This window comes from Myotis daubentonii, chromosome 9 (genome assembly GCF_963259705.1).
Source record: "Myotis daubentonii chromosome 9, mMyoDau2.1, whole genome shotgun sequence".
NCBI lineage: Eukaryota > Metazoa > Chordata > Mammalia > Chiroptera > Vespertilionidae > Myotis > Myotis daubentonii.
In genome coordinates, this window is record NC_081848.1 from 38,414,980 (window position 1) to 38,437,527 (window position 22,548).

The window sequence follows — 22,548 nt, forward strand, 5'->3', positions numbered from 1 at the left end:
GGCCACCGCCCCGCAGAGCTCAGATGGGAGGAAGAAGGAACATGGTATCAGCGCGAGCTACTGATGGACAGGCCAGAGTTCCTGGGGTCTGAAAATCCCCAGCTACTGGGCTGCAGCCCCACCCGATAGGCCCCTGTCAACACCGCATCGGGCCGCCCCTGGCCTGTGCACCCACCACCCCTCCAAAGGCAAAGGGCTCCCGCTCCTCAGGATACCGGGCATTCTTCCTTCCCTCTGCAGCGCCCGCCTCTGCCTCCCGTCCTCACCTGTTCACAGAGCACTTCCCTGCAGGTGCTGCCACCCCACGCGGGATGCCTGACAAGTCAGCGAGCGGGGGACCCTCCTTACTGCCTAGACACGCGACATCACAGGCAAAGGGTGGGAAGGAAGACATCTTCAAAGGCTTCAGAGAACCCATTTTATTCCTGTTTGAGACCCTGGGTCTCTGCTCTCCATGGAGAAGGGGTACAGCCGTGTCAGGGCACCTGAGGTCAGTATCTCCTCCCCGCCAGGCCCTCCCACCAGCCCCCAGGCCAGGGCGCTCTCTCTGCCACTGAGCAGGAGCTGAGCCAGCCGGCTTTCCCGGACAGACAGTGGCTCCGTGAGAAACAGACACATTGGCAGTAAATAAGGATTCTCCATCTCACCCAGAGGGGATGCCCACAGTGGCATCTCAGGCACTGAGGCAGGCTAGGGAGGGGAGGGTTTCCCACTGCGGGGGCTGTCCTCATGCTGGTCAGGGCAGACAGTCTCTGATCCTGAGCCAGGCTGCTTCCCACCTCCCCTCGCTCAGGGAAGCGCAGACACCCACACGTTACCAGTGAACCCCTCAGAGAGCCGGACAGTTGCAGGTGGGACGCAGCCCCGCTCCGTGCCAGGGCCTGGCTCCTGCTCTGCTCGCTGTACTGTCCAACAACAGGACCATCTACAAGGAGCTAGAAGGGCAAGGCTACTGGCTGGCAAACACTGGCGCTGTGAGGTTCGGCCCTGTCGGGGGTCTGCAGGGGACAAGGCCAGAGTGTCCATCTAAGGTGCTTAAGTTGGCCAGGACACCAGTAAAATCCTAATGGGGTCGAGCCCAGTGTCGGGGCCCGAGCCCAAGTTTAAGGGGCTTGGGTCTCACCTCTCCACCTCAGTCCCTGTGTCCCAGCAGCTCCCTCTCCACCTTTCTAGCCCTCGGAAGGGCCTGCCTTTAGGACTGGACCTGCCTCCATGGCCCCTCTCAGGCCCCCCTGCCCTGGGCCTCCCAGAAGAAAGGGGTCAAGGCCTCCCCTGAGGCTGGCGCCCCCACAGGCAGGAACAGGGGAGGCTCCCATTAGAAGACCAGTCTGTGGAAATCACCACCACTGCCACCAGCAGGGCTGCAGCCCCCAGGAGAGCCGTCATCCTCATCCTTGTCTTCGTCGAAGCCCCTGCCCCAGCACGGGGACCCGGGGAGTGCGGAGACGTGGGCCGCCCTGCTCCGTGCCTCCTTCTCCTGCTCCTGGAACACAGGGGAAAGGGGGAGGAAGCGCAAAACTCAGGCTCAGAAGCAAGTCCTCCTTCACTCCCTGCCCATGTCCCCCCAGGCCCAGAGGAGCCACGCTTCTGCCCTAGAGGCGCTCAGCCCCGTGGGCAGACAGGAGGAGGGACCCGTCCTTACTCCATCTACACCGAGGCTTCCAGCTCATTCTTCCTGCTCCCAACAAAACCCAGCCCTTGGAGCAAAGGAACTCATTCAGACTAACTAGACTGACAGTCGCTAAGGGCCTGATGCGACACCAGGAGGCCCAGGGACTTCAGGGGTCACGTCACACACACAGGGACCCTCCGACGGCTTCCTGGCACCATTGTCCAGCTCACTGCCTCAGGCACTGGGCACGGACTCTCCTGTGTCCGAGCTCTGCGTCCTGCTGAACGGAGGCCGGCCTCGCTGGGCAGCTGGTGGGAATGTACAAGTGGCCCCGGGTGCCACCTTCCCCCACACACTCGGACTCCAGGCGCTGCTGTCCGGAGTCCCAGGTGGCCACTGCAGTTGTTAATCAGAGCCCTGGTGTTCCAGTTGCAAAGTATTTTGACACCAACCTTGACATCAAAGAGTAGACGGAGGCGGCTCGCTGGGTAGGGAGGCCCCTGGGTGCCCAGAGGCACTCTGTCCGCTCACAGAGCCCACACTGCTCCATCGGCACTTACAACCCTGAATAAATACCCAGTGATACTCGGTGTCTGTCCCCCTGAAGTGAGGGCTGTGTCTGTCCGGTCCCCTATCTGTCCCAGCACTAAGTGGTGGGTGAAGGGCAAAGGGAGGAAGGGAGAAACTCAGAGGAGCAGTAACTCTGGGCCGGGTGCTGCTGGGAAGCCCTCCACCAGGAGCCCAGGCCTCGGATGGGGCCCTGCTCACCTGCAGGAACAGGATGTTATCCCTGGAAATGGCTTCCATCAGGTCCTTGTGCAGGGCGGGCTCTGTCCGGACTCTGGGGGAGCCTGGCTCAGCCTCGGGGCCCTCCCCAGGCCGCTGCCGGTAAAAGAGCACATAGGCCGTGTCCTTGGGGAAGAAGGAGGTGATGTTGCTGACAGACTCGAAGGAGGAGAAGGACACCCGAGTGTCGTTGAACAGGTACCACTGGTGCTCGGGCTCGGGCCTGTCCGCGGCTCCCAGGGCAGGGGCCGGCCGGGCGGCGCCCTCGCGGGCGTAGCAGTAGTAGTGACCGCTCTCGGAGGACACTCCGGAGTGCACCACGACGCTGCACAGGTCGTAGGCCTGGGCCCGGCCCCCGGCCAGCGGCAGGCGGAGCAGCAGGGGCACGGCCACGTCTTCCAGGATCTTGCGGCGCCGCATGGTGCGCAGGTCGAAGGAGAAGCGCAGCAGCGTCAGGATGAGGTAGCGCGGGCCCTGGCTCAGCTCCACCACCTTCTCGGCCTCCTGCAGCGAGGCGCACGACTCGCAGTAGTAGCGGTTCTCCTCCTCCAGCCTCTCGGGGGACAGGAAGTAGTTGACCAGGTCCAGGACGGAGCGGGAGCCCTCCCCGGAGGGGGCGGCCCCGGGGGTCCCTGGGCCCGGGCCGGCGCTGTCATTCTCCCGCTTCTCCACCTTCTTCTCCTCTCCTACCACTTTCTCCCCGTCCTCTTCCTCCTCCTCTTTAGTCCTTCCTTCCTCCTTCTCCCTTCGCACCTCCTCCTCCATTCCTTTCTCCTCCTCCTCTTCCTCCACCTTCTCCTGGCTCCGCTCCCCCGGTCCCTGGGAGCCCAGGCCTGCCATGTCCAGGATGGTTGGGGGGACAGCCCCTGTGATGCAGTGTTTCCTCTGCCTCTGAGGACCCGCCCTGCCTTGGACCTGAACTGGGGACGGTGGGGGAGACTCGGGGGCTCCCACGCCCTCCGCAGGCAGCACCACCGAGCCCAGGCGGCGGTGGCGACAGCGCTCGGGTGGGGGAAAGGCCAGGGAGAGGTCCGTGAAGGCCTCCTCCCTGGAGGAGACGTTGAGGCAGCGGAGACAGCATATCCGAGTCACGATCTTGCCCCCGAACATCTTCTCCACCGAGGTGGAGCTTGGCCCAGGGGGCTCCTCTGGTGGGGACGGCGAGCTGGACTGCTTGAGCTTCTGGCAAATCCTGGTCCCCGTCTTCTCTTCTTCGTGCAGCCTGGAGCAGAGAGCAGAGCCTCCATTCACACACGGTCCATTCCCAGCGCACTGGCCCAATTCATGCCTCTACCCTACTCAGCTGGCCACACAGTCAGACATATGCACATGCAGGAGTCTGCACAGGGACTATACCTACATGTGCCAAATGGCATCCATGCACTCACAAGCCAGGCACGCACGCTGTGCATTTACTGCACACAGGCGCACAAACCTGCTACACATGTATGTATGTGCACACACCCCCAAGACCTGTGACGAACACACACGTGCACACTCAGGCGAGCGCAGTGCCGTGGTATACACGCACACCACTCCCAGGTCACGGTTCAGGTCAGCGTCTCCCAAGCTCCCGTCACACAGCCCCAGTCCCCACTCAGGCACACTTCTCAGACCCTTCCAACGTGCAATGCAGCGTGGAGGGGCGGGCTCCCCCAGGCCTAGCCCCCTCACCGATCCAGCAGGTACTTCAGGTACTCCGAGCAGTCCTGCTGGGCGCCGGGGCTGAACCAGGGTGTCCAGGACGCAGAGAGGAAGTTCTCGGGGGAAATGGCAGGCCGCTGGGACCGAGGTAGGGAAAGGCAGGGTCAGGAGCAGCAGCAACTGGGGACTCTGTTCCCCCCACTTCCCGGCCTCCTCACCGAAGGCCTCCCCTCCTCCTCCATCCCCGGCCCATTCCCTCCCACCAAGTCCACACAGCCTGGAGCAGGGCGTCAGCTTCACAGGCAGGAGCAATCCTCCAGGCATCTGCTCTTCCCTGAGACTCCTCAGACTTCCTCTCCGGGCCCCTTCCCACTGCCATGGCCCCTTCCCACTGCCATGGCCCCTGCCCAGCACACCTGTGGAAAGCTTAGCTGGAGTCCCAGTCTCCATGAGCCCTCTGTCCAGGTACTGCCACTGCTGCCTGCAGGTTCCTGTCCCCGGCCCACCCCCACCCCCACCAGGAGCTCCCTGAGGGAGGACTGTTGCTCACTCATCTCCCCGCCCCCACACAGGCCTTGCAGGACGCCTGGTCCGTGAGGGCAAGAGACAGCGGACAAAATAAATACGGTCCTCAGGGTCCCCGGCAATGTGAGCGCTCAAACAGGGCAGCAGATGACAAACAACCCTGAGCATGACGGAACCGCGGACGGGAGGATGCGCTGCTGGGCCCCCAGCACAGAGCAGGCCTGAAGGAGGCACCTCTCTCCTGTCAGGTGAGGGTGCTGAACACTCCAGGGGCTTTGGCCCTGAACACAGGCCACCCCGGACTGGGCCTCCTTCACCAGGAAGTGGGGGCTCATAGCCAGATGCAGGGAGGTCTAGGGGAAGGGAGGGGTGTCAGAGGGAGCCTCCTCTCCGCCACGCCCCCGCTCCCCCTGCCCTCACCTGGCTGTGCTCCAGGAAGGCGAAGAGCCACTGCAGCTTGGTCATCAAGGGCTGTGAGTTGTTCTCAGTCAAACGGAGCACACAGTGTCTGAAGCTTCCAAACAAAGCAGGAGCACCGGGTAAGCCAAGGGCACCCGAGGGGCCTGTCCTCGCGACCCAGAGCCCCCCACCCCAGGCTTAAAGGCAGAAGAGACACTTGCAGCCCGAGTCTGGGCCAGGGGCAGGGGAGGAGGAGCAGGTGAACAACTTGGGTTGGACAATGAGGTGACCCCTGATGCCCCTTCCACTTCTGAAAGCCCACGATGCCAAGATTCAGAGATTCGAATGCCCTCCATCCTGTGGTCCCAGGCTCTGCGGCTTGCTCCAGGGTCCATGCCAGTATCCTCACCACCACTCACACCCTTGTCCTGCCTGCCTGGGAAATGGTGTTCACACCCACTGAGAGCAGCAGACCTTGCTCCAGCCTCAGCCCTCCAAGTCCGCTCTTAAAGCCCCTTCCCAGGGCCCCGGCCACTGCTCCTCAGTCCACTCCTGCCGTTAAGTGAGGGAGGCGGGGTCAGCATGAGGGGCGGGCTGAGAGAAGAGGCCTCTGCAAGGGCACACTGGCTCCAGGTGACAGGGGTCTGACCCTATGGGGACGGGAAGAAGCCTCTCCTGACAACCCAACTCCCTGGACCAGTGGGAGGCCCGGCCCAGCCTCACTCCTGTTCTCACAAGCAGCTCTGGGCAGACAGACCAGCATCTCTCCCATCTGAGCCCACTGTGCAGAGCAGAGCAACCAAAGTGGGCTCCACTTAGCACCTGCCACAAGGTCAGTCCGGAAGCTGAGCACTCAAACATGTGGTTTACTTTGCTGTGACCATAAGGCCCATTTTTCTGATAAGTCATTTTATTATATTTTGCAAAAGTAATGGTCTGCAGAGGCTGGGAATTTAAAAAATAATACTAAAACCAGTTCGGCAGGCAGTTCGAGAGCACAGCAGCAGCCCGTTCGCAAGTCCTAGAGATCCAACCTCCTCCTACTGGACCCAACATTCAGAACAAACCGCAGTGAGGTCATACCACAGAGCCTGAAGCAAAGCTGACTTATGCTGTGAGTTTATTAATGATGTCTAAGTGTGGTGTTGGCAAAAGAATATTTGAATAAATCAACAGAACAGAATGGAGGGCCCAGAAATAGACTCACTGACCACTGACAAAGGAGCAAAGACAATAGAATGGAGCAAAGTCAGTCTCATCAACAAATGGTACTGGAACAACTGGACATCCACATGCAAAAGAATGAATCTAGACACAAAAACCTCACACCCATCACAAAAATAAACTCTAAGTGGATCACAGAGCTAAATATAAAACAAAACTACCAAAATCCTAGGTGAAAACCTAGATGACCTTGGGTATGCTAATGACTTTTTAGATACAACAGACATGATACATAACAGAAATAATGGCTAAGCTGGATGTCTTTCAAATTAAAAACTTCTGCTCTGTCAAAGGCAGTATCAAGGGAATCAGAAGTCAGGCCAGAGACTGGGAGAATACACTTGCAAAAGACGCATCTGATAAAGGACTGTTACCCAAAATATACAAAGAACTCCTAACACTCAACAGTAAGAAGAAAAAAAAAAACTGATTAAAAAAATGGGCTAAACATCTTCACAGACATCTGACCAAAGTAGATATACAGATGGCAAGTAAGTACATGTTACTCCACCAACATATGTCATCAGGGAAATGCAAACGAAAACAACAGGACACACGGATTAGAGCGCCCAAAACCCAGAACACTGACAACAAACGCTGGGAAGGAGGCGGGGCAACAGGAGACCATTTACTGCTCCTGGGGATGCAAGATGGTGCAGCCCCTTTGAAAGTCAGTTCAGCAGTTTCTCAAAAATGAAACATTCTGCCCTGACCGGTTTGGCTCAGCGGATAGAGCGTCGGCCTGCGGACTCAAGGGTCCCGGGTTCGATTCCGGTCAAGGGCATGTACCTTGGTTGCGGGCACATCCCCAGTAGGGGGCGTGCAAGAGGCAGCTGATCGATGTTTCTCTCTCATCGATGTTTCTAACTCTCTATCGCTCTCCCCTCCTCTCTGTAAAAAATCAATAAAATATATATTTTAAAAAAATTAAACATTCTATTGAGGACCGCACAAAGACGAGCTGAACGGGACCCCTACAACTAAGGACAGAAAGCAGCAGCCATGTGGAGACTGATGGAAGGGGTGGAGCTGAAGAATGGGCTGGTCCCACACCCACATGTGGGGGTTAAGAAACAGGAGAGCTCTCGCAGCTGTGGAGGGCTCCCTGAGGAGCAAGGGGTTCTAGAACCACACCAGGATCCCAGCCCCGGGTTCCAGTGCCAGGAAGAGAAGTCCCTGTAACTTCTGGCTGTGAAAACCAGCAGGGATAGGGTGGCTGGAGTCCCAGGCAACTTTTTAAAGGGCCTGCTCACAAACTTACTCACAGATTCACTCGCTCTGAGCTCCAGTGCTGGGGCAACAGCTAGAAAAGCACCAGGCACATCTGGGAGGAGCTGAACTGACTAGCTTTAGGGCAAGGGCTGGAGAGGCCAGGGGCAGGGCAGCTCACTAGGGTCAGAAGTGCCAGCAGAGCCCTCGCTGGTTTGGCTTAGTGGATGGAGTGTCGGCCTGTGGACTGTGGGGTCCGGGGTTCAATTCCAGTCAGGGGCATGTACCTTGGTTGTGGGCACATCCCCGATGGGGGGTGTGCAGGAGGCAGCTGATCAATGTTTCTCTCTCATCAATGTTTCTAACTCTCTATCCTTCTCCCTTCCTCTCTGTAAAAAAAATCAATAAAATATATATTTTTAAAAACAGAAACAAAAGACATAGGGTGGCTGAATGGATAAAAATACAATATGCTACCTACAAGAGACCCACTTCAGATCAAAAGACACACACAGCCTGAAAGTAAAGGGAGAGAGAAATATTTTATGCAAATGGAAAGGAAAAAAAATTGGGTAGCCATGTGACAAAATAGACTTTAAAATAAAGGCTATAACAAAAAACAAAGAACACTTCAAAATCATAATGGGATCAATCCAAACAGAGGATACAACCCTTGTAAACATTTATGCACCCAGTGTAGAAGCACCTAAGGATACAAAGCAATACATTAAAAAGATTATACACCATGATCAAGTGGGATTTATTCCTGGAATGAAAGGTTGGTTCAATATCCACAAATCAATAAATGTGATACTCCACAAACAAAATGAAGGGTAAAAACCACATGATCCTATTAATAGGTACAAAAAAAGCATTTCACAACATCCAGCACCCATTTATGATAAAAACTCTCAGCAAAGCGGGAATAGAGGAAGCACACCTCAACTTAATAATAGCCATATATGATAAACCCACAGCTAACAACAACAGGCGAAAACCTCAACAGAGAAAAACTAAGAGCAGTTTAAGATCCGGAATAAGAAAAGGATGTCCACTTTCACCACTTTTAAGTCCTTGTCACACCAATCAGACAAGGAAAAGAAATAAACGCATCTAAGTTGGAAAGGAAGAAGTAAAAGTGTCATTATTTGCAGACTAGAGGCCCAGTACACAAAATTCATGCACTCGGGGCAGGGAAAGAGGGGGGTGGCGAGGGGGTGGGGGTCCCTCAGCCCTGCCTGCACCGTCTCCCAGTTCAGAACCCCTCAGGGCTTAGACCTGCTCCCCGGGGCATCTGGCCTAAGCTGGCAGTCAGATATCCTTCCAGCAGCCCGGGAGCCCTCAGGGGATGTCCAACTGACAGCCTAGGGATCGGGCCTAAGCCGGCAGGTGGACATCCCCAAAGGGGGCTGCAAGAGGGCACAGGCTGGGCTGAGGGACCCCCCTGCCAGTGCATGAATGTCATGCACCAGGTCTCTAGTATCTCAATAAACAATAATAAATAAAAGCGACTTCTTTATTTTTTTTAATATATTTTTATTGATTTCAGAGAAGAAGGGAGAGGGAAAGAGAGATAGAAACATCAATGATGAGAGAAATCATTGATGGGCTGCCTCCTGCACGTCCCACACTGGGGATTGAGCCCGCAACCCAGGCACATGCCCTCGGCCGGAATCAAACCGGGGACCCTTCAGTCCAAAGGCCGATGCTCTACGCACTGAGCCAAACCGGCTAGGGCGCAACTTCTTTCAATAGCAAAAAGAAAACCACTCTCCACAGAGTAAAAAGGCAACTTTTCAAATCATGTAATTGGTAAGGGATTAATATCCAGAATATACAAGGAACTCCAAAACTCAACAAAAAAAACAACCCAACTCAAAAATGGGCAATGGACTTGAATAGACATTTCTCATATAGAAAATATACAAATGGCCTCTAAATAAATGAAAAGATGTTCAACAAAATTAATTAGGGAAATACAAATCAAAACCACGACGATACCACCTCACCATTGTGATGGTTATTGTCAAAAATAAACAAACAAACAGAAAGCAAGTGATGGCAAGGATGTGGAGAAACTGGAACCCTGTTCACTGCTAGTGGGAAGGTAAAATGGTGTGGCCACAGTGGAAAACAGTGGTTCCTCAAAAACTTAAAATAAAGGTTCCTCAAAAAGTTAAAAATATGATTACTTTATGACCCAGCAATTCCACTTCTGGGTATATAATCAAAAGAATCAAAATCAGAGTCTCGAAGAAATATTTGTACACCCAGGTTCATAGCATCATATTCACAACAGCTAAACCATGGAAGCAACTCTTATACGCATTGACCAATGATCAGATGACTGAAATGTGGCTTATACATACAAGATAATATTATTCATCCTTTAAAAGGAAAGAAATTCTGCAATATGCTATAATATGGACGTACCTAAGCAAAATAACCCAATCACAAAAAGACAAATATGGTATGATTCCACTTATATGAGGTACTTAGAATAGAGACAAAATCAGTGACAAAAAATAAAATGGTGGGTGGGGGAGGGGAAATGGAAATATGGAAAGTGATTGCTTAATAGGTATGGAGTTTCAGATTTACAAAGTGAACAGTTATGGGGATGAATGGTGGTGATGGTTGCACAACAATGTGAATGCCTTTACACCACTGAACTTAAAAAAGTCTATAATGGTCACATAAAATTGACCATATGTGCATTTTAACACACACAACACAAAAAGGAAATTGGAGGGGGGACAAAGAGATCTACTTCTGTGGCTGAAACTCTGAGTAATTTTAAGTAAGCCATAAGTTGGATAGGTAGCCACTGGTAATAAAGATTTTGTTTGAGTAAAGGGCAGTGGAGAGGGAATCTAATACCAGGGCGTCTGCTCTGGAAGACACAATCTACCCATGGAATCTAAGAGAAAAGTCGGTGGTACCCACCAACCCAAAGCAGAACCCCTTCCCACTGCAGCCCCATCCCTGGAGACCCACCTCCAGTTCCCACCCAGTCTCTACCTGAGGCTTTGGAAGTGGCCTGGAGACCTATGGGCCCCTCCATGTATCCACAGTCCTCAACCAATTATGACAAAAATGCAAAACAGGACTCACCCCCCCCAACCCCTATCCTCATCCTCATCCTCATCTTCACACGCCCAAGAGCACAAATGAAAGAAGCAGGGATAGAGGGAATTCAAAAGCAGCACCTACTCAGAAGCCATGAACAAGGCCTGAAGGATGCTATTCACGTAGCATGTGTTGCCCAGATTGATTAAACCAATCTTGCCCGTGTCTGACTTGGCCACGAGCCGAGGGTAGAAGCCAGCCAGCTCGCTCTTCTGCGAGGTCCAGGCATCCTGCCCCAGCAGCTGCTTGATGCGGTCCTCGTTGGGAACATGGAGGTCCTGAGGAGGGAACAGGCAGCAGGAGAGTGGGCGCCCAGGTCAGCTCTAAAAATATCACCACCTCTGGGAAGCCTGGGACTACAGCCTACCCCACACCCACCCAAGCACCGCCCCATATATGTTCTAGAGATACATATGAACAGCCTCCTGCTTTCAAACTTATTCTAGGGTCTCACCTTGACATAGGGACTTTCTACATGATCTTCCATGTCATAGCTGCTTTAAGAAGGTGGTAAAATCCCCATTTAATAGATGAGAAAACAACTCAGATAAAGAATTTTTCAGGAGCCCTAACTGGTTTGGCTCAGTGGTTAAGGTGTCGACCTGCAGACTGAAGGTTCTTGGGTTCGATTCCAATCAAGGGCATGTACCTCGGTTGCAGGCTTGATCCCCAGCACCAGTCAGGGTGCATGCAGGAGGCAACCAGTCAATGTATCTCTCTCACATTGATGTTTCTCTCTCTCTGTCTCTCCCCCTCCCTTCCACTCTCTCTATAAACCTATGGAAAAAAATATCCTTAAGTGAGGATTAACAAAAAAACAAAACAAAGAAAGAATTTTCCAGGGATATACAAGAAGTGAGTGAAGAATCTGTACATTCTTAGAAGAGCCCAGGGTATGCAAACTCTGAGCAACGACAACACAGGCCATAGGCCAGATTCCGCCTTGTCAAAATCCCAATCCTTGACCTGCCTCTTGTCCTCACTAGCTGTGTGGCCATGGCAGTGAGCCTCTCTCCGTCACTTTCCTCGTCAGTCAAGGGAGGTTACTCCGACCTGGTGTGCGTGTAGCACTCTATCCTCTCACAGTGCTCGCACACAGGGATGCTTCTGCCTCACCATCTACTTTTAGGTTTGCAGAGTCCTCTTTTCTGGATTAAGTCACCGCCCCCTCCCCACCCCCAACCCCCCACCTTGATCCTACAGTCAGGACGGCGGGAGGATCCTGGGGGTCTGAGATGGGTCCTTGGTCACAGGCAAGATATTAGCAAGCTTTCCCACTCATTACCCTTTTTCATATTAAACAGCTGCATCTAAAAGAATGCTACCAAGCACTGGCCCTAATAATGATGTATTTTAAAGAAAAACACCTAAGCAAAATGTAGAGTTACTCAGGAGATATAAGCAGCATTCATTATAGTTCCTCTAGCCCTGCTCTGATTTCCAGACCCTGAGCACAGTCCCTAGATACAGGGCTCCAGAGCTTAAACCAGAGCTTAGAGCTTAGCACTGAAAGCACGTTGTCTCCGGAGCATACATCCTGTGGCCACTGCAGCAGGTCGGGCTCAAGCACTGGTTCAACACTCCTGCTTAGTCACTTGTCAGGATCACTTACCCGGTCATTTATCAGATTAGTCAGGCACCTCTCACAGCTGATTTAAAAAATGTAGGAGCTGCTAGAGGTGAAATAAGAAGATATGGGCCCGGTTTGGTCTCTCTTAGTCCGTTCTTTATTCTTCCTATTATCCCCTACCCAATCCCCACTCCACACACAACACAAATAAATAGGAACAAAAAAGCAGGTAGTCAGAACCCCACACATGCTCACATGTGCACACAGAAGATGCAAAACAGCCAATGCCACTTTCCCAAAGATGGCACCTTTGTCCTCTGAGGAAAAGAAAACAAGAACTTCCAAATACTGGTAACTGTCAAGCTCCTAATGTTCCGGGAAATTTACATATGACAGCTCCCTTAGCAGGGACCACATCTCCCGGGGAAACTGCCATGACCTGATACAACTGTCTGTGTCAGAGAACTTTCCAGAATTTATTTATAAAGGATCCTAGATAGAAAGAAGGGTGTACTCATAGAACACAGGTGACAGAATCTTATAAACAACTAGTGGCCCGGTGCATGAAAATTCCCGGCCTGCCCCCTCTCACAGTCCGGAAGCCCTCAGGGGATGTCCTACTGACAACTTAGGCCCACTCCGACCAGGTTGAACAGAGGAAGGCGCCGCCCCATCACCCCGCTGCTGCTGCCACTGCCGACCAGCCACAGCGGTTGCGAGGCCTGAGCCCTGGCTTTCCAGCCACCAGGGCTCAAGGCTGCCTGAGCCCCGGGCCTTTCAGCTGCCGTGGCTTTGTCTGGATGGACGTCCAGAGGACATCTGCCCTAATTAGCATATTACCCTTTTATTAGTATAGACTAGAGGCCCAGTGCACAAAAATTTGTGCACTCGGGGCGGGGGGGTCCCTCAGCCCGGCCTGTGCCCTCTCGCAGTCTGGGACCCCTCGAGAGATAACGACCTGCTGGCTTAGGCCTGCTCCCGGGTGGCAGAGGGCAGGCCCAATCTCTAGGTGCAGCCCCTCGTCGGGCTCAGAGCAGGGCCGATTGGGGAGTTGGGGCGACGCCCCCTGTCATGCACAGAGCAGGGCGGATCAGGAGGTTGCGATGCCACCCTCAGTCATGTTCAGGGTAGGGCCGATTGGGGGGTTGGGGCACCGCCCCCTGTCACACTTAAGGCAGGGTCGATGGGGAGGTTGTTGCGCCACCCCCTGCCACGCACAGAGCAGGGCCAATCCGGGGGTTGAGGCGCTGCCCCCTGTCACTCACAGAGCAGGGCCCATCAGGGGGGTTGGGGCTCCGTACCCTGTCATGCACAGAGCAGGGCCCATCAGGGGGTTGGGGAGCTCCCCCCTGTCACGCACAGAGCAGGGCCGATCAGGGGGTTGAGGAGCTCCCCCCGTCACTCACAGAGTAGGGCCAATAGGGGAGTTGGGGCACCACCCCCTGTCACACACAGAGCAGGGCCGATCAGGGGGTTGAGAAGCTCCCCCCTGTCACTCACAGAGTAGGGCCAATAGGGGAGTTGGGGCACCGCCCCCTGTCACACACAGAGCAGGGCAGATCAGGGGTTTCGGGCGCCACACCCTGTTACACTCAGGACAGGGCCGATGGGGAGGTTATGGCTCTACCCCATCACACACAGAGCAGGGCCCATGGGGGGCGGTTGGGGCGTCGCCCTCTATCACCCACAGAGCAGGGCCAATCAGGGGGTTGGGGCGCCGCCACTGTCACACTTAGGGCAGGGCCAATGGGGAGGTTATGGCTCTACCCCGTCACACACAGAGCAGGGCCCATGGGCGGGGGTGGTTGGGGCGCCGCACCCTGTCACACACAGAGCAGGGCTGATCAGGGGGTTGGGGCGCCGCACCCTGTCACACACAGAGCAGGGCCGATCAGGGGGTTGGGGCGCCGCACCCTGTCACACACAGAGCTGCAGGGCGATCAGGGGGTTGGGGAGCTCCCCCCTATCAGGCACAGAGCAGGGCTGATCAGGGGGTTGGGGCGCCTTCCCCTGTCACGAACAGAGCAGGGCGGATAGGGAGGTTGTGGCCCCACCCCGTCACACACAGAGCCGCAGGGCGATCAGGAGGTTTGGGCGCTGCCCCCTGTCACGCTGATCCCGGTGCCGGGAGGCCTCGCAGCTCCACTGGTCCCGGTGCTGGGAGGCATATTACCCTTTTACTATATAGGATAGAGGCCTGGTGCACGGGTGGGGGCCGGCTGGTTTGCCCTGAAGGGTGTCCTGGATCAGGGTGGGGATCCCCACTGGGGTGCCTGGCCAGCCTGGATGAGGGGATGATGGCTGTTTGCAGCTGGTCACACACTCTTCAGGGTGGGGGTCCCCACTAGGGTGCCTGGCCAGTCTGGGTGAGGGGCTGTGAGCTGTTTTCAGTCTGGCAGGTGACTGAAGCTCCCAACCGCTCCTTTTTTTCTTTCTTTTTTTTTTATTCTGGGCCAGCTTTAGCTCTGAGGCTTGGCTCCAGCTCTTAGGCCTCCACTGCTGAAAACAGGTATCTGGTTTGTTTGGGTTCTATAATCGAAACACTGTTTCAACTCCAGCTCTGAGATCCCGGCTGGCTGAAAGCAGGTTTCTCGGGTTTTGTTTAGCTTCTATATTTGTAACAATGTTTCAATCTGCAAGCTCAGAGGCCGGCAGCGGCAGGCGGGGAACGTTGGAGTCCTCCATCACTGAAGCAAGCAAGCCTCATGTTTGCTTCAAGCTGCCTGGCTGCCGGCCGCCATCTTGGCTGGCAGTTAATTAGCATAATGCCCTGATTAGCCCTTGGGAAGGGTAGCGGACGTACGGCTAATTACCATGTTTCTCTTTTATTAGATAGGATAATATCTTCAGATTTGATTGGTACCAACTGGCTTGTACCAACAGCTATTCAAAGCCATCCTATCTAATAAAAGACAAAAAGGGTAATTGAGCGTACCTTCGCTATGCTTCCCATTGGCTAATCAGCGCTATATGCAAATTAGCCGCCATATGCAAATCAGCACCATATGCAAATTAGCTGCATACTGCAGGCAGGGCTGGCCAGCGCCAGATGCCATCTGGGCCCCGTGTGTGGTCCTGGGCAGCCAGGCTTAGGCAGCGTGATTGCGTCACCTAAGCCCCACCCCAGCCGGGACCCCTGTGTGCTGCCTAAGCCCCCACCACCTAAGCCCCACCCCCAGCTGGGACCCCCGTGTGCCGCCTAAGCCCCATGTGCCTAAGCCCCGCCCCCAGCCGGGACCCCATGGCGATCCCAGAGCAGGCAAGTGCAGAGGGCAGCGGCCGGAAAGTACAGAGGGCAGCCCGCCCCCAGGTGGGCCTGCTTCTGGGATCACCATGGCAATCCCAGAGCAGGCAAGTTCGGAGGGCAGCCTGCCCCCAGGTGGTCCTGCTCCTGGGATTGCCATGGTGATCCCAGAGCAGGAAAGTTCCCCACAGGCAGCACCCAGCAGGGCCTGCCCCGGGTCTCTGCAGTGATCCGCTGATCCATGAGCAGGAAAGCGCAGCCTGCAGGCAGCACCCAACCCTGGCCACAGCTCAAGGGAGAGAAAAACACACAGTGGAGGCCAGGAGCCTGAGAGATCAACACAAGCCTCCACAGTGTGGCTGGGGGCAGGCCCCCAGCAGACACACACACTCACACACACACACACACACAGGACACCTGCTCTGAGCCTCTGCTGCCAGACTGTGGCCGTCAGTAGGACATCCACTGAGGGCTCCTGGACTGTGAGAAGGGCAGGCTGGGCTGAGGGAACCCCACCCCCCAGTGCACGAATTTTGTGCACCAAGCCTCTAGTCATCATATAAAAGTAGCACATCTTCCTGGAGCTACATTCTCTAATATTCAAGGAAAAGCGTGTTTGTGTCAAAACAACTGTAATTATAAAATACATACTTGAATCTTTAAAGTAAAATAAATTTTAGACTCTGAGCTTGCGTCAGGCTGCCTGGAGTGAGGCCCCGCCTCTGACATCAGCCCAGCTCTTCCTCTGACTGGAGGCCTTCCCGCCCTCTGGCTTCTCCCTGCTCCTGGCTGACCCTCAGAGGTTTTCATAGACTGCTTAGATCACAGCAACTTTTATAGATGTTGGTCACACGACCCCCCAGGCTAAAAGCTCCTCAATGGCGGTGACTCATGGCTGTGTCCCCGGTTCCCCGTTTGTGTGGGGTGCAGAGTAGGGTATCAATAAACTCATGTGAACAACTGTAAACAATACCTGCTCTGGAGTGCTCCTGGTCTGGTGGGGGAGACAGACAGTGACAATGTGTGACAGAGCAATGTCCAGGGCTGTGGGGGCCCAGAGAAACGCTGACCCGACCTGGTAGGGCCAACCTCAGGAAGGTATTGAGAGTTATCAGGGAGGGCTTCTTGAGAGAGGTTAACACTTAAGCAAAGCCTTAAAGGATATGTAGGAGCTATTCAGGAAGAACAAGGAAGGGTTTACAGTTAGAGGGGCATGTGAATAAGCTCAGAGCAATCCTGAGAGAAGATGACCCATCTGGGGGCTCAATGTGCCTGAAGCAAGATGGGCCGGGGGAGATGATGGGAGACAGCCAGGAACCAATTGATGGGGGCTGCCACCAACCTGCAGTATGGCCCTGAGCAAGGCGCAAAGTGACACTCGCGTCAAAGTGGAGTGCGGGGGCAGCGGGGGATTGTCACTCACCTTGATGGCCTCCATGACGGGCTCATACAGGTCCGGGAAGCCCGGGAACCGGAACACCATGCAGTGGACCAGCTCTGCCAGCTGCTCCAGGCAGCTGGTTCCCGAGTTGGAGTCCTCCTTGAGCAGAGAGGCCACCATGGGGGGGATGTGAGGGAGGAGCTGTGAGAGCAGAGGGGGGTCAGGCTCAGCACCAGTTTACCCACCTCAGACAGGATGCTGCTCACTGCGGATCACCCACCTGGCCACTGTCCCCCTTACCACACACGGGGCTCTGAGCTCTGCACGCAGGTGACCCCGCTTACAAGGTCGGTGGATACCCCGCCTCAGTCTCTTCAGCCATAAAATGGGATCAATAATCCCCTCCTCACAGTTGAGGGGAAGCCTGAGCCCAAGCCCTGGCTGTTAAACCTCAGCCAACTGACCTGCCCGAAGGCCTGAGTGACCATGGCCTCTCTGCCCACCCGGAATGGTGCTGGGCTGCCATGTGGACAGCGTGTGGACAGCCTGACAGAGCCTGAGCGGCCGCTTCGGGACAAACACCATCATTCTTTCACGAAACACACTTGTCAAGCCCTTCGTCCTCACAGCGATTTCATGTGGCTGTGATTCCTGTCTCCACTTTCCAGATGAATAAGTAGAAGTCAGAGAGGTTATACAATTGCCGAGGGTTTCACCGTGGGTTACGGAAGAAGCTGGTGTCTACATCAGGTCTGTCTGAATCCCAAGCCCATTTCTCCCTTCTGTGCTACAGAGAGTTAACTTTCCAACCCATGGAGGTGCTACACCAGAATGTCCCAGAGATGGACAGAGCCAGGCCACAAACTGGGAGCAGGGGAGCCCAGGACGGGGATGGAAAGAAACCAACATCTGTCAAGTCCCTAGAATGTGGCAGGCTCTTGACAAGTATCACCTCATCTAACCCTCTCCCACCATCCTGGGGGTCACTTCTGTTCAGGCTGAGAGGTAAGTGCCTGACCCCAGGTCATGACTGGCAAAGAGCAGAGCTGGACTCAACCCCATGCACCCAACCCTGGTTCTGCGCTTCTCCCGTTGCAGCAAATGGGACCATCCGAATCTATGGCCCCAACTGCAGGTCCACAGGAGGAGGCAGGGGAAGGCTGCCCCCGGGCCTCAGGCTGTCCTTCCCAAGGAAGGGCCCGGAAGCCAGCAGAAAGGGCCCTGAGCTGGAGGTCAGGCCACCTGGGCGCTGACAGGCAGCAGGATACAGAAAGGGCACTGGGTCAGGAGTCAGACCAACTGGTCTAGGATCGGCCCTGCACTGCTCACTAGCTGTGTGTCTGGGAAGGGACTTAACCTTCGTAACCTTCAGCTTCCCCAGCGGAAGAGAGGAGAAAATGACAGAACCTCTTTCTTGGGGCTGTTCCAGGAGTTAAGTGAGTGCACAATGTACTGCCTTTAGCACTGTGACTGGCACACAGCTGTTACCCAGGGAACGTCAGCTGTCATCATTCTAGGCTTGTCCCTCTCCTAGGGGCTCATGGGGAGGCCATAAAAATCCTCTAGTCTCAGTTCCCTATCTGTAAATTGGGGTCTCAAGTCTCCTCCAGTCCTAACATCCAGGGCTTCAAAGGCTGGGGCTTCAAGCGCTGACCCCTTGACCCCCAGCAGAGACAGCTGTCTGGCCTCCGGTCAGACCAAAGCAGGACGCAGCGGCAATGGCCCTTACCAGGTGGAAGGCCTCGTGGGAGTGCTGGAAGGTCAGGAGCATGTACTTGAGGACGGACAAGGCGGCTCCCCGGACAATGGGGTACAGAAGCTTGGAGAAAACCTGCAAGGGAGTCCCTTGTCAGGAGTCCCCCAGGCCTGGGCCGCCCCAGACCAAGTGCAGCCACAGGCCTGAGGGGGATCAGAGACCCCCAAGTTGAAGCAGCAGACCCATGGCAGAGCAAGACCAGGGAGGCACTCAGTGGGTGGATAGACAGACGGTGAACTGGACAGCAAGACAGCTTAGCTATCTGGTGGATGGATGGACAGACACACCAAAAGTAACGTACACATGCTTGAGTGAGCAGTCAGAGGAGAGGATGGGGAACCTGAGGCTCAGAGAGGGCAGTGACTTGTCCCAGGTCGCAGAGGGCTTGGGTGGGAGTCCCCGTGCTCTGCCTCTCAGACCGGCAAGGCCCCTACCAAGACACTAGCAGGAAGGGACACGAGCAGGGGCCAGGACAGGGGCCCACCAACCTTCTCGATTTTGGCGAGTGAAACCTCAATCAAGATGCTGAACTTCTTAACAGCAGCCAGGCCCTTCAGCAGTGCAATGATCCACTTGTCAATGTTCTTCCCCAAAGGCCAGGACACCCAGTCGATCATCCTGGTGAGGGGAATGACAGTGACACAGGGACTAGGGAGGCCCAAATGCCTGGGTGGTGGCGGCCAGGAACTAGCCATAACGTCCTGAGATCCCACAATGACTCACTCACCCTACACAGGGCAGCCCTGGGCTATGTGGGATGAACAAGCAAACGAGCCCAACACAGGCAGCTGGCATACACGATGGGCTGCCTCTGCCTGGGCCCTGGAGCACAATGGCAGGAGGGGCTCTGGCTCCAGCAAACCATGGCTTGTGAACTGGAGCAAGTCACTTACTCTCTCAGCCTCAGTTTCTTCCTCTGTAAAATGGGGACAATGCCTACCAACAACAGGGTTGTATGGATTAAAAGAGATAATAGCAAACACTTATGTAGTATTCACTCTGCATCAGGCACTGCTCTATCTGCCTTATTACATGCATCAACCCATCTGACTCCCATAACACAATATCTGTGCACACTGAGCATAAAGCTAGTAGGTTCCCAGGAAAATATCACTATTACTATTTTTATAATCAGTAGAATGTACTACAGAGAGGTAGAACAGCGTGAAAACAAAGTAACAGTAATAACAGTTTCTAGGCACTTTACATGCATTACCTGATTTTATCTAATTTAATCCTCAAAACAATCCCATAAGATGGGTTCAGTTATACTATGTTTTATAGATGAGGAAGCTGGAGCATAGAGGAATTGAGCAACTTGCCCACAGTCACACAGGCAAGAAGTGGTAGAGCCAGGATTTGAACTTGGGCAGCCTACCTCTACCTCTCACACTTTTTACCACTAAAGACAAGGAATCCAGGAAGGCCTAGTCGAGACAGTGGACCTGTACAGGAGTATGGAAAGAATGGCAGGGGGAGGCATGCAGGTGAATGGGACCTGCAGAGCCAAAGGCCTGCCGGCAGGAGGGTAGACAACATTTTCTGGGCCCACTGGATGAGCAAGTGTAAAGATGTTCAAATGAGGTGGGGATTGTGCAAGAGCTCTGTGAGCTGAAAAGACCCAAACTCCCTTTGTTATACTTGCCAAACTCATAAAACTTCCTGTGAAAGTACTTCCACCTTCTAATGTGACCCCGTGGAAGCCTGACAATTTCTTATACCATCACCCACATCTGCTACCACAGAAGGGGAAACGGAGGCTCAGACAGTTCACTGACCTGTCCAGGGCCTCACCGCTAGTACCCAGCCTGGGAGCATCACTAGGGCAGGGCCCTCCGTGCCTCCCACATCCAGCCCTGGGCCAGACACAAAGCAGAGGCCGAGAAAAGATGGATGAATGAATAAGCATGAGGGTGTGGGCCCTTAAACACTAAATCTAGCCCAGCAACCCCACCCAGAAGAAGGGCCCTCAGCCCACCTGCTGACGGCCGTCAGCATCTGAGAGTCCGTCACACTGTCGTCATTGCTGAGGTTCCGGACGACACCATCCATGATCTCCAGTGGGAGGTGCTGGACCACGCTGGCCAGGGCACAGGACGGTGGCTCCTCCTCTGGAACAGGGGGCAGGGCTGAGCTTAGCAAGGCGGGTGTGCCCCCCACCTCCCCATCGCCCCTTCTCTCATGCTGCCAAGGAACTAGCTGGGCCTCTGCAAAGAGGACGTCCAGGCCGCCTCCTCGCCTCCTCAGCATCACGGCCTCTGATTCAATCTGAACTCATTCACTCGTCAACCCGTCCCTGGCACTGCTTTGGGCCAGCCTTGTGCTAGGCCAGCCGTGGGCAAACTATGGCCCGCGGGCCGGATCCGGCCCGTTTGAAATGAATAAAACTAAAAAAGAAAAGACCGTACCCTTTTATGTAATGATGTTTACTTTGAATTTATATTAGTTCACACAAACACTCCATCCATGCTTTTGTTCCGGTCCTCCGGTCCAGTTTAAGAACCCATTGTGACCCTCGAGTCAAAAAGTTTGCCCACCCCTGTGCTAGGCACACAGAAAAGCACTGGCCTCGCCTGCGGTCGTTCATGCAAGGCCTTTAAGAAGGGGTCACACTGGAGTTGGCGAGAGCAATAGGAGGCATAGATGGGCTTGGGGAGAGGGAGGGCTTTCCATCTGGAACCACACAGACCAAGGCCAAATGGTCAAAGGAACATGTAGTCATCAAAGTTTGCTGTCCAGCTGGACAAGGGCCCAGATTCTTACACACCAGCCTTGGTTCTCCGTCCTTCCTTTTCCCTAAACCACCCTACAATCAGGGAAGGCACAGACCTGATTTCAGTCATTTGCGTGACCATAATCCGGGTTCCAGTTCTCAATGGACGGCCAAGATTCTACATTTCAGAGTTGACACCTGCAGGTTCTATTGCAGCTCCAGACCGTCCCTCTGCCTGCCGGAGCACCGTGCCCCCGCTGCTGGGTGCGGCCCACCTCTCCCAGATCTGGCTCAAAAGTCACCCCTTCCAGGAAACCCACCCAGCCCAAAGGGCATCATGTCCTCCTTCCTATTGTCTCGCTCAGCCCCGAGGTCCTCCTTCTGCCCAGATTAATCTGGGTTCGACCTTTTCCCACACCAGGCAGTCTGCTCCCCACGCGCCAGCCCCCACCACAGGACAGGCCTCCCAGCAGGTGCTCCGCATAAGCGTGCAAACTCAATACAGGAACATCGCTCCCCCACCTGTGCATCCGCCCGTGGCACATACATACCGCACCGCACACGGGCACCCCAAGCACAAGAATGTGCACGAATGGTCACACACTCAGCACCTTGGCACACACGAGCTCCCTCCTGCCCCAACCCCAGCCTCCCAGTGAGCGCACACCCACCTGTGCCAGAGATGACTGCGAACAACTCCTTGAGGCAGGGCAGGATGGCGGCGGGCTGCGCGCGCCACAGCTGCGCCAGGAGCCCGCTCACCTGCTGAGCCTGCTCCAGGAACTCCACGGCGCCCTCCTCGCCCTCGGCGGGGCAGCGGAAGCGGCCGAGGCAGCGCACCAGCTGCTGGCAGAAGAGCAGGCGGTGCGGGCCGTCGGGCAGGCAGCGCGGGTGCCGCGCCAGCAGCCGGGCCACCTGCGCGCAGGCCGCGGGCCCCGGGCGCTCGCACACGGTGCGCAACACCTCGCGCCTGAGCAGCGCGCACACCTCTTCGGCCGCGGGCCCCTCGGGCAGCAGCTGCAGGCCGAGCTGCACGCAGGCGAGCGCGCGGGGCCCCGGCGGGCCGGCGCCGCCCTGCAGCAGGCGCAGCACCCGGCGCGCGCTGAAGAACTCGGCGAACACCTCGGGGTGGTGGCGGCCGGCGACGTGCAGCAGCTGGCAGCCCACGCGGCGCGGCAGCTCGTCGGCGCCGTCCACGTAGAGGCGCGCGCCCAGCGCCAACAGCGCCAGGCACTGCTCGCGGTCCAGGGGCTGCCGCGCCGCTTCCAACACGCGCCGCACCAGCCCTTGTTTCACGCTGGCCGGGTACGAGGACATCACCACGGCCTCAAGGATCTTGTCCATGGCGGCCGCGCT

The 22,548-nt window shown here is 55.4% G+C and overlaps 1 protein-coding gene across 1 annotated transcript; it reads right to left on the bottom strand.

Moving 5' to 3' along the window:
* Positions 1-404: 404 nt before the first annotated feature.
* On the bottom strand, positions 405-22,536 carry USP35 (ubiquitin specific peptidase 35). The gene is made up of 10 exons (XM_059708331.1): positions 21,864-22,536; positions 20,458-20,590; positions 18,968-19,097; positions 18,453-18,554; positions 16,766-16,924; positions 10,613-10,806; positions 4,988-5,081; positions 4,073-4,179; positions 2,381-3,620; positions 405-1,483 (listed from the first exon to the last, which is right to left on the bottom strand). The coding sequence occupies exons 1-10, from the start codon at positions 22,534-22,536 to the stop codon at positions 1,316-1,318; spliced, it is 3,000 nt and encodes a 999-aa protein (XP_059564314.1). The 3' UTR covers positions 405-1,315.
* Between the last annotated feature and the right edge of the window lie 12 nt (positions 22,537-22,548).

What these genes read in the sequence shown, in the direction of transcription:
- USP35 (XM_059708331.1), bottom strand. Translation starts at nt 22,536, where the DNA reads ATGGACAAGATCCTTGAGGCCGTGGTGATGTCCTCGTACCCGGCCAGC. An exon ending in GCCTTGTTCATGGCTTCTGA is followed by an intron (nt 5,082 to 10,612) that starts GTAGGTGCTGCT and finishes TTTGTTTGGAAG; the next exon opens with CTTCAGACACTGTGTGCTCC. An exon ending in ATAACATCCTGTTCCTGCAG is followed by an intron (nt 1,484 to 2,380) that starts GTGAGCAGGGCC and finishes CCTGTGTTCCAG; the next exon opens with GAGCAGGAGAAGGAGGCACG.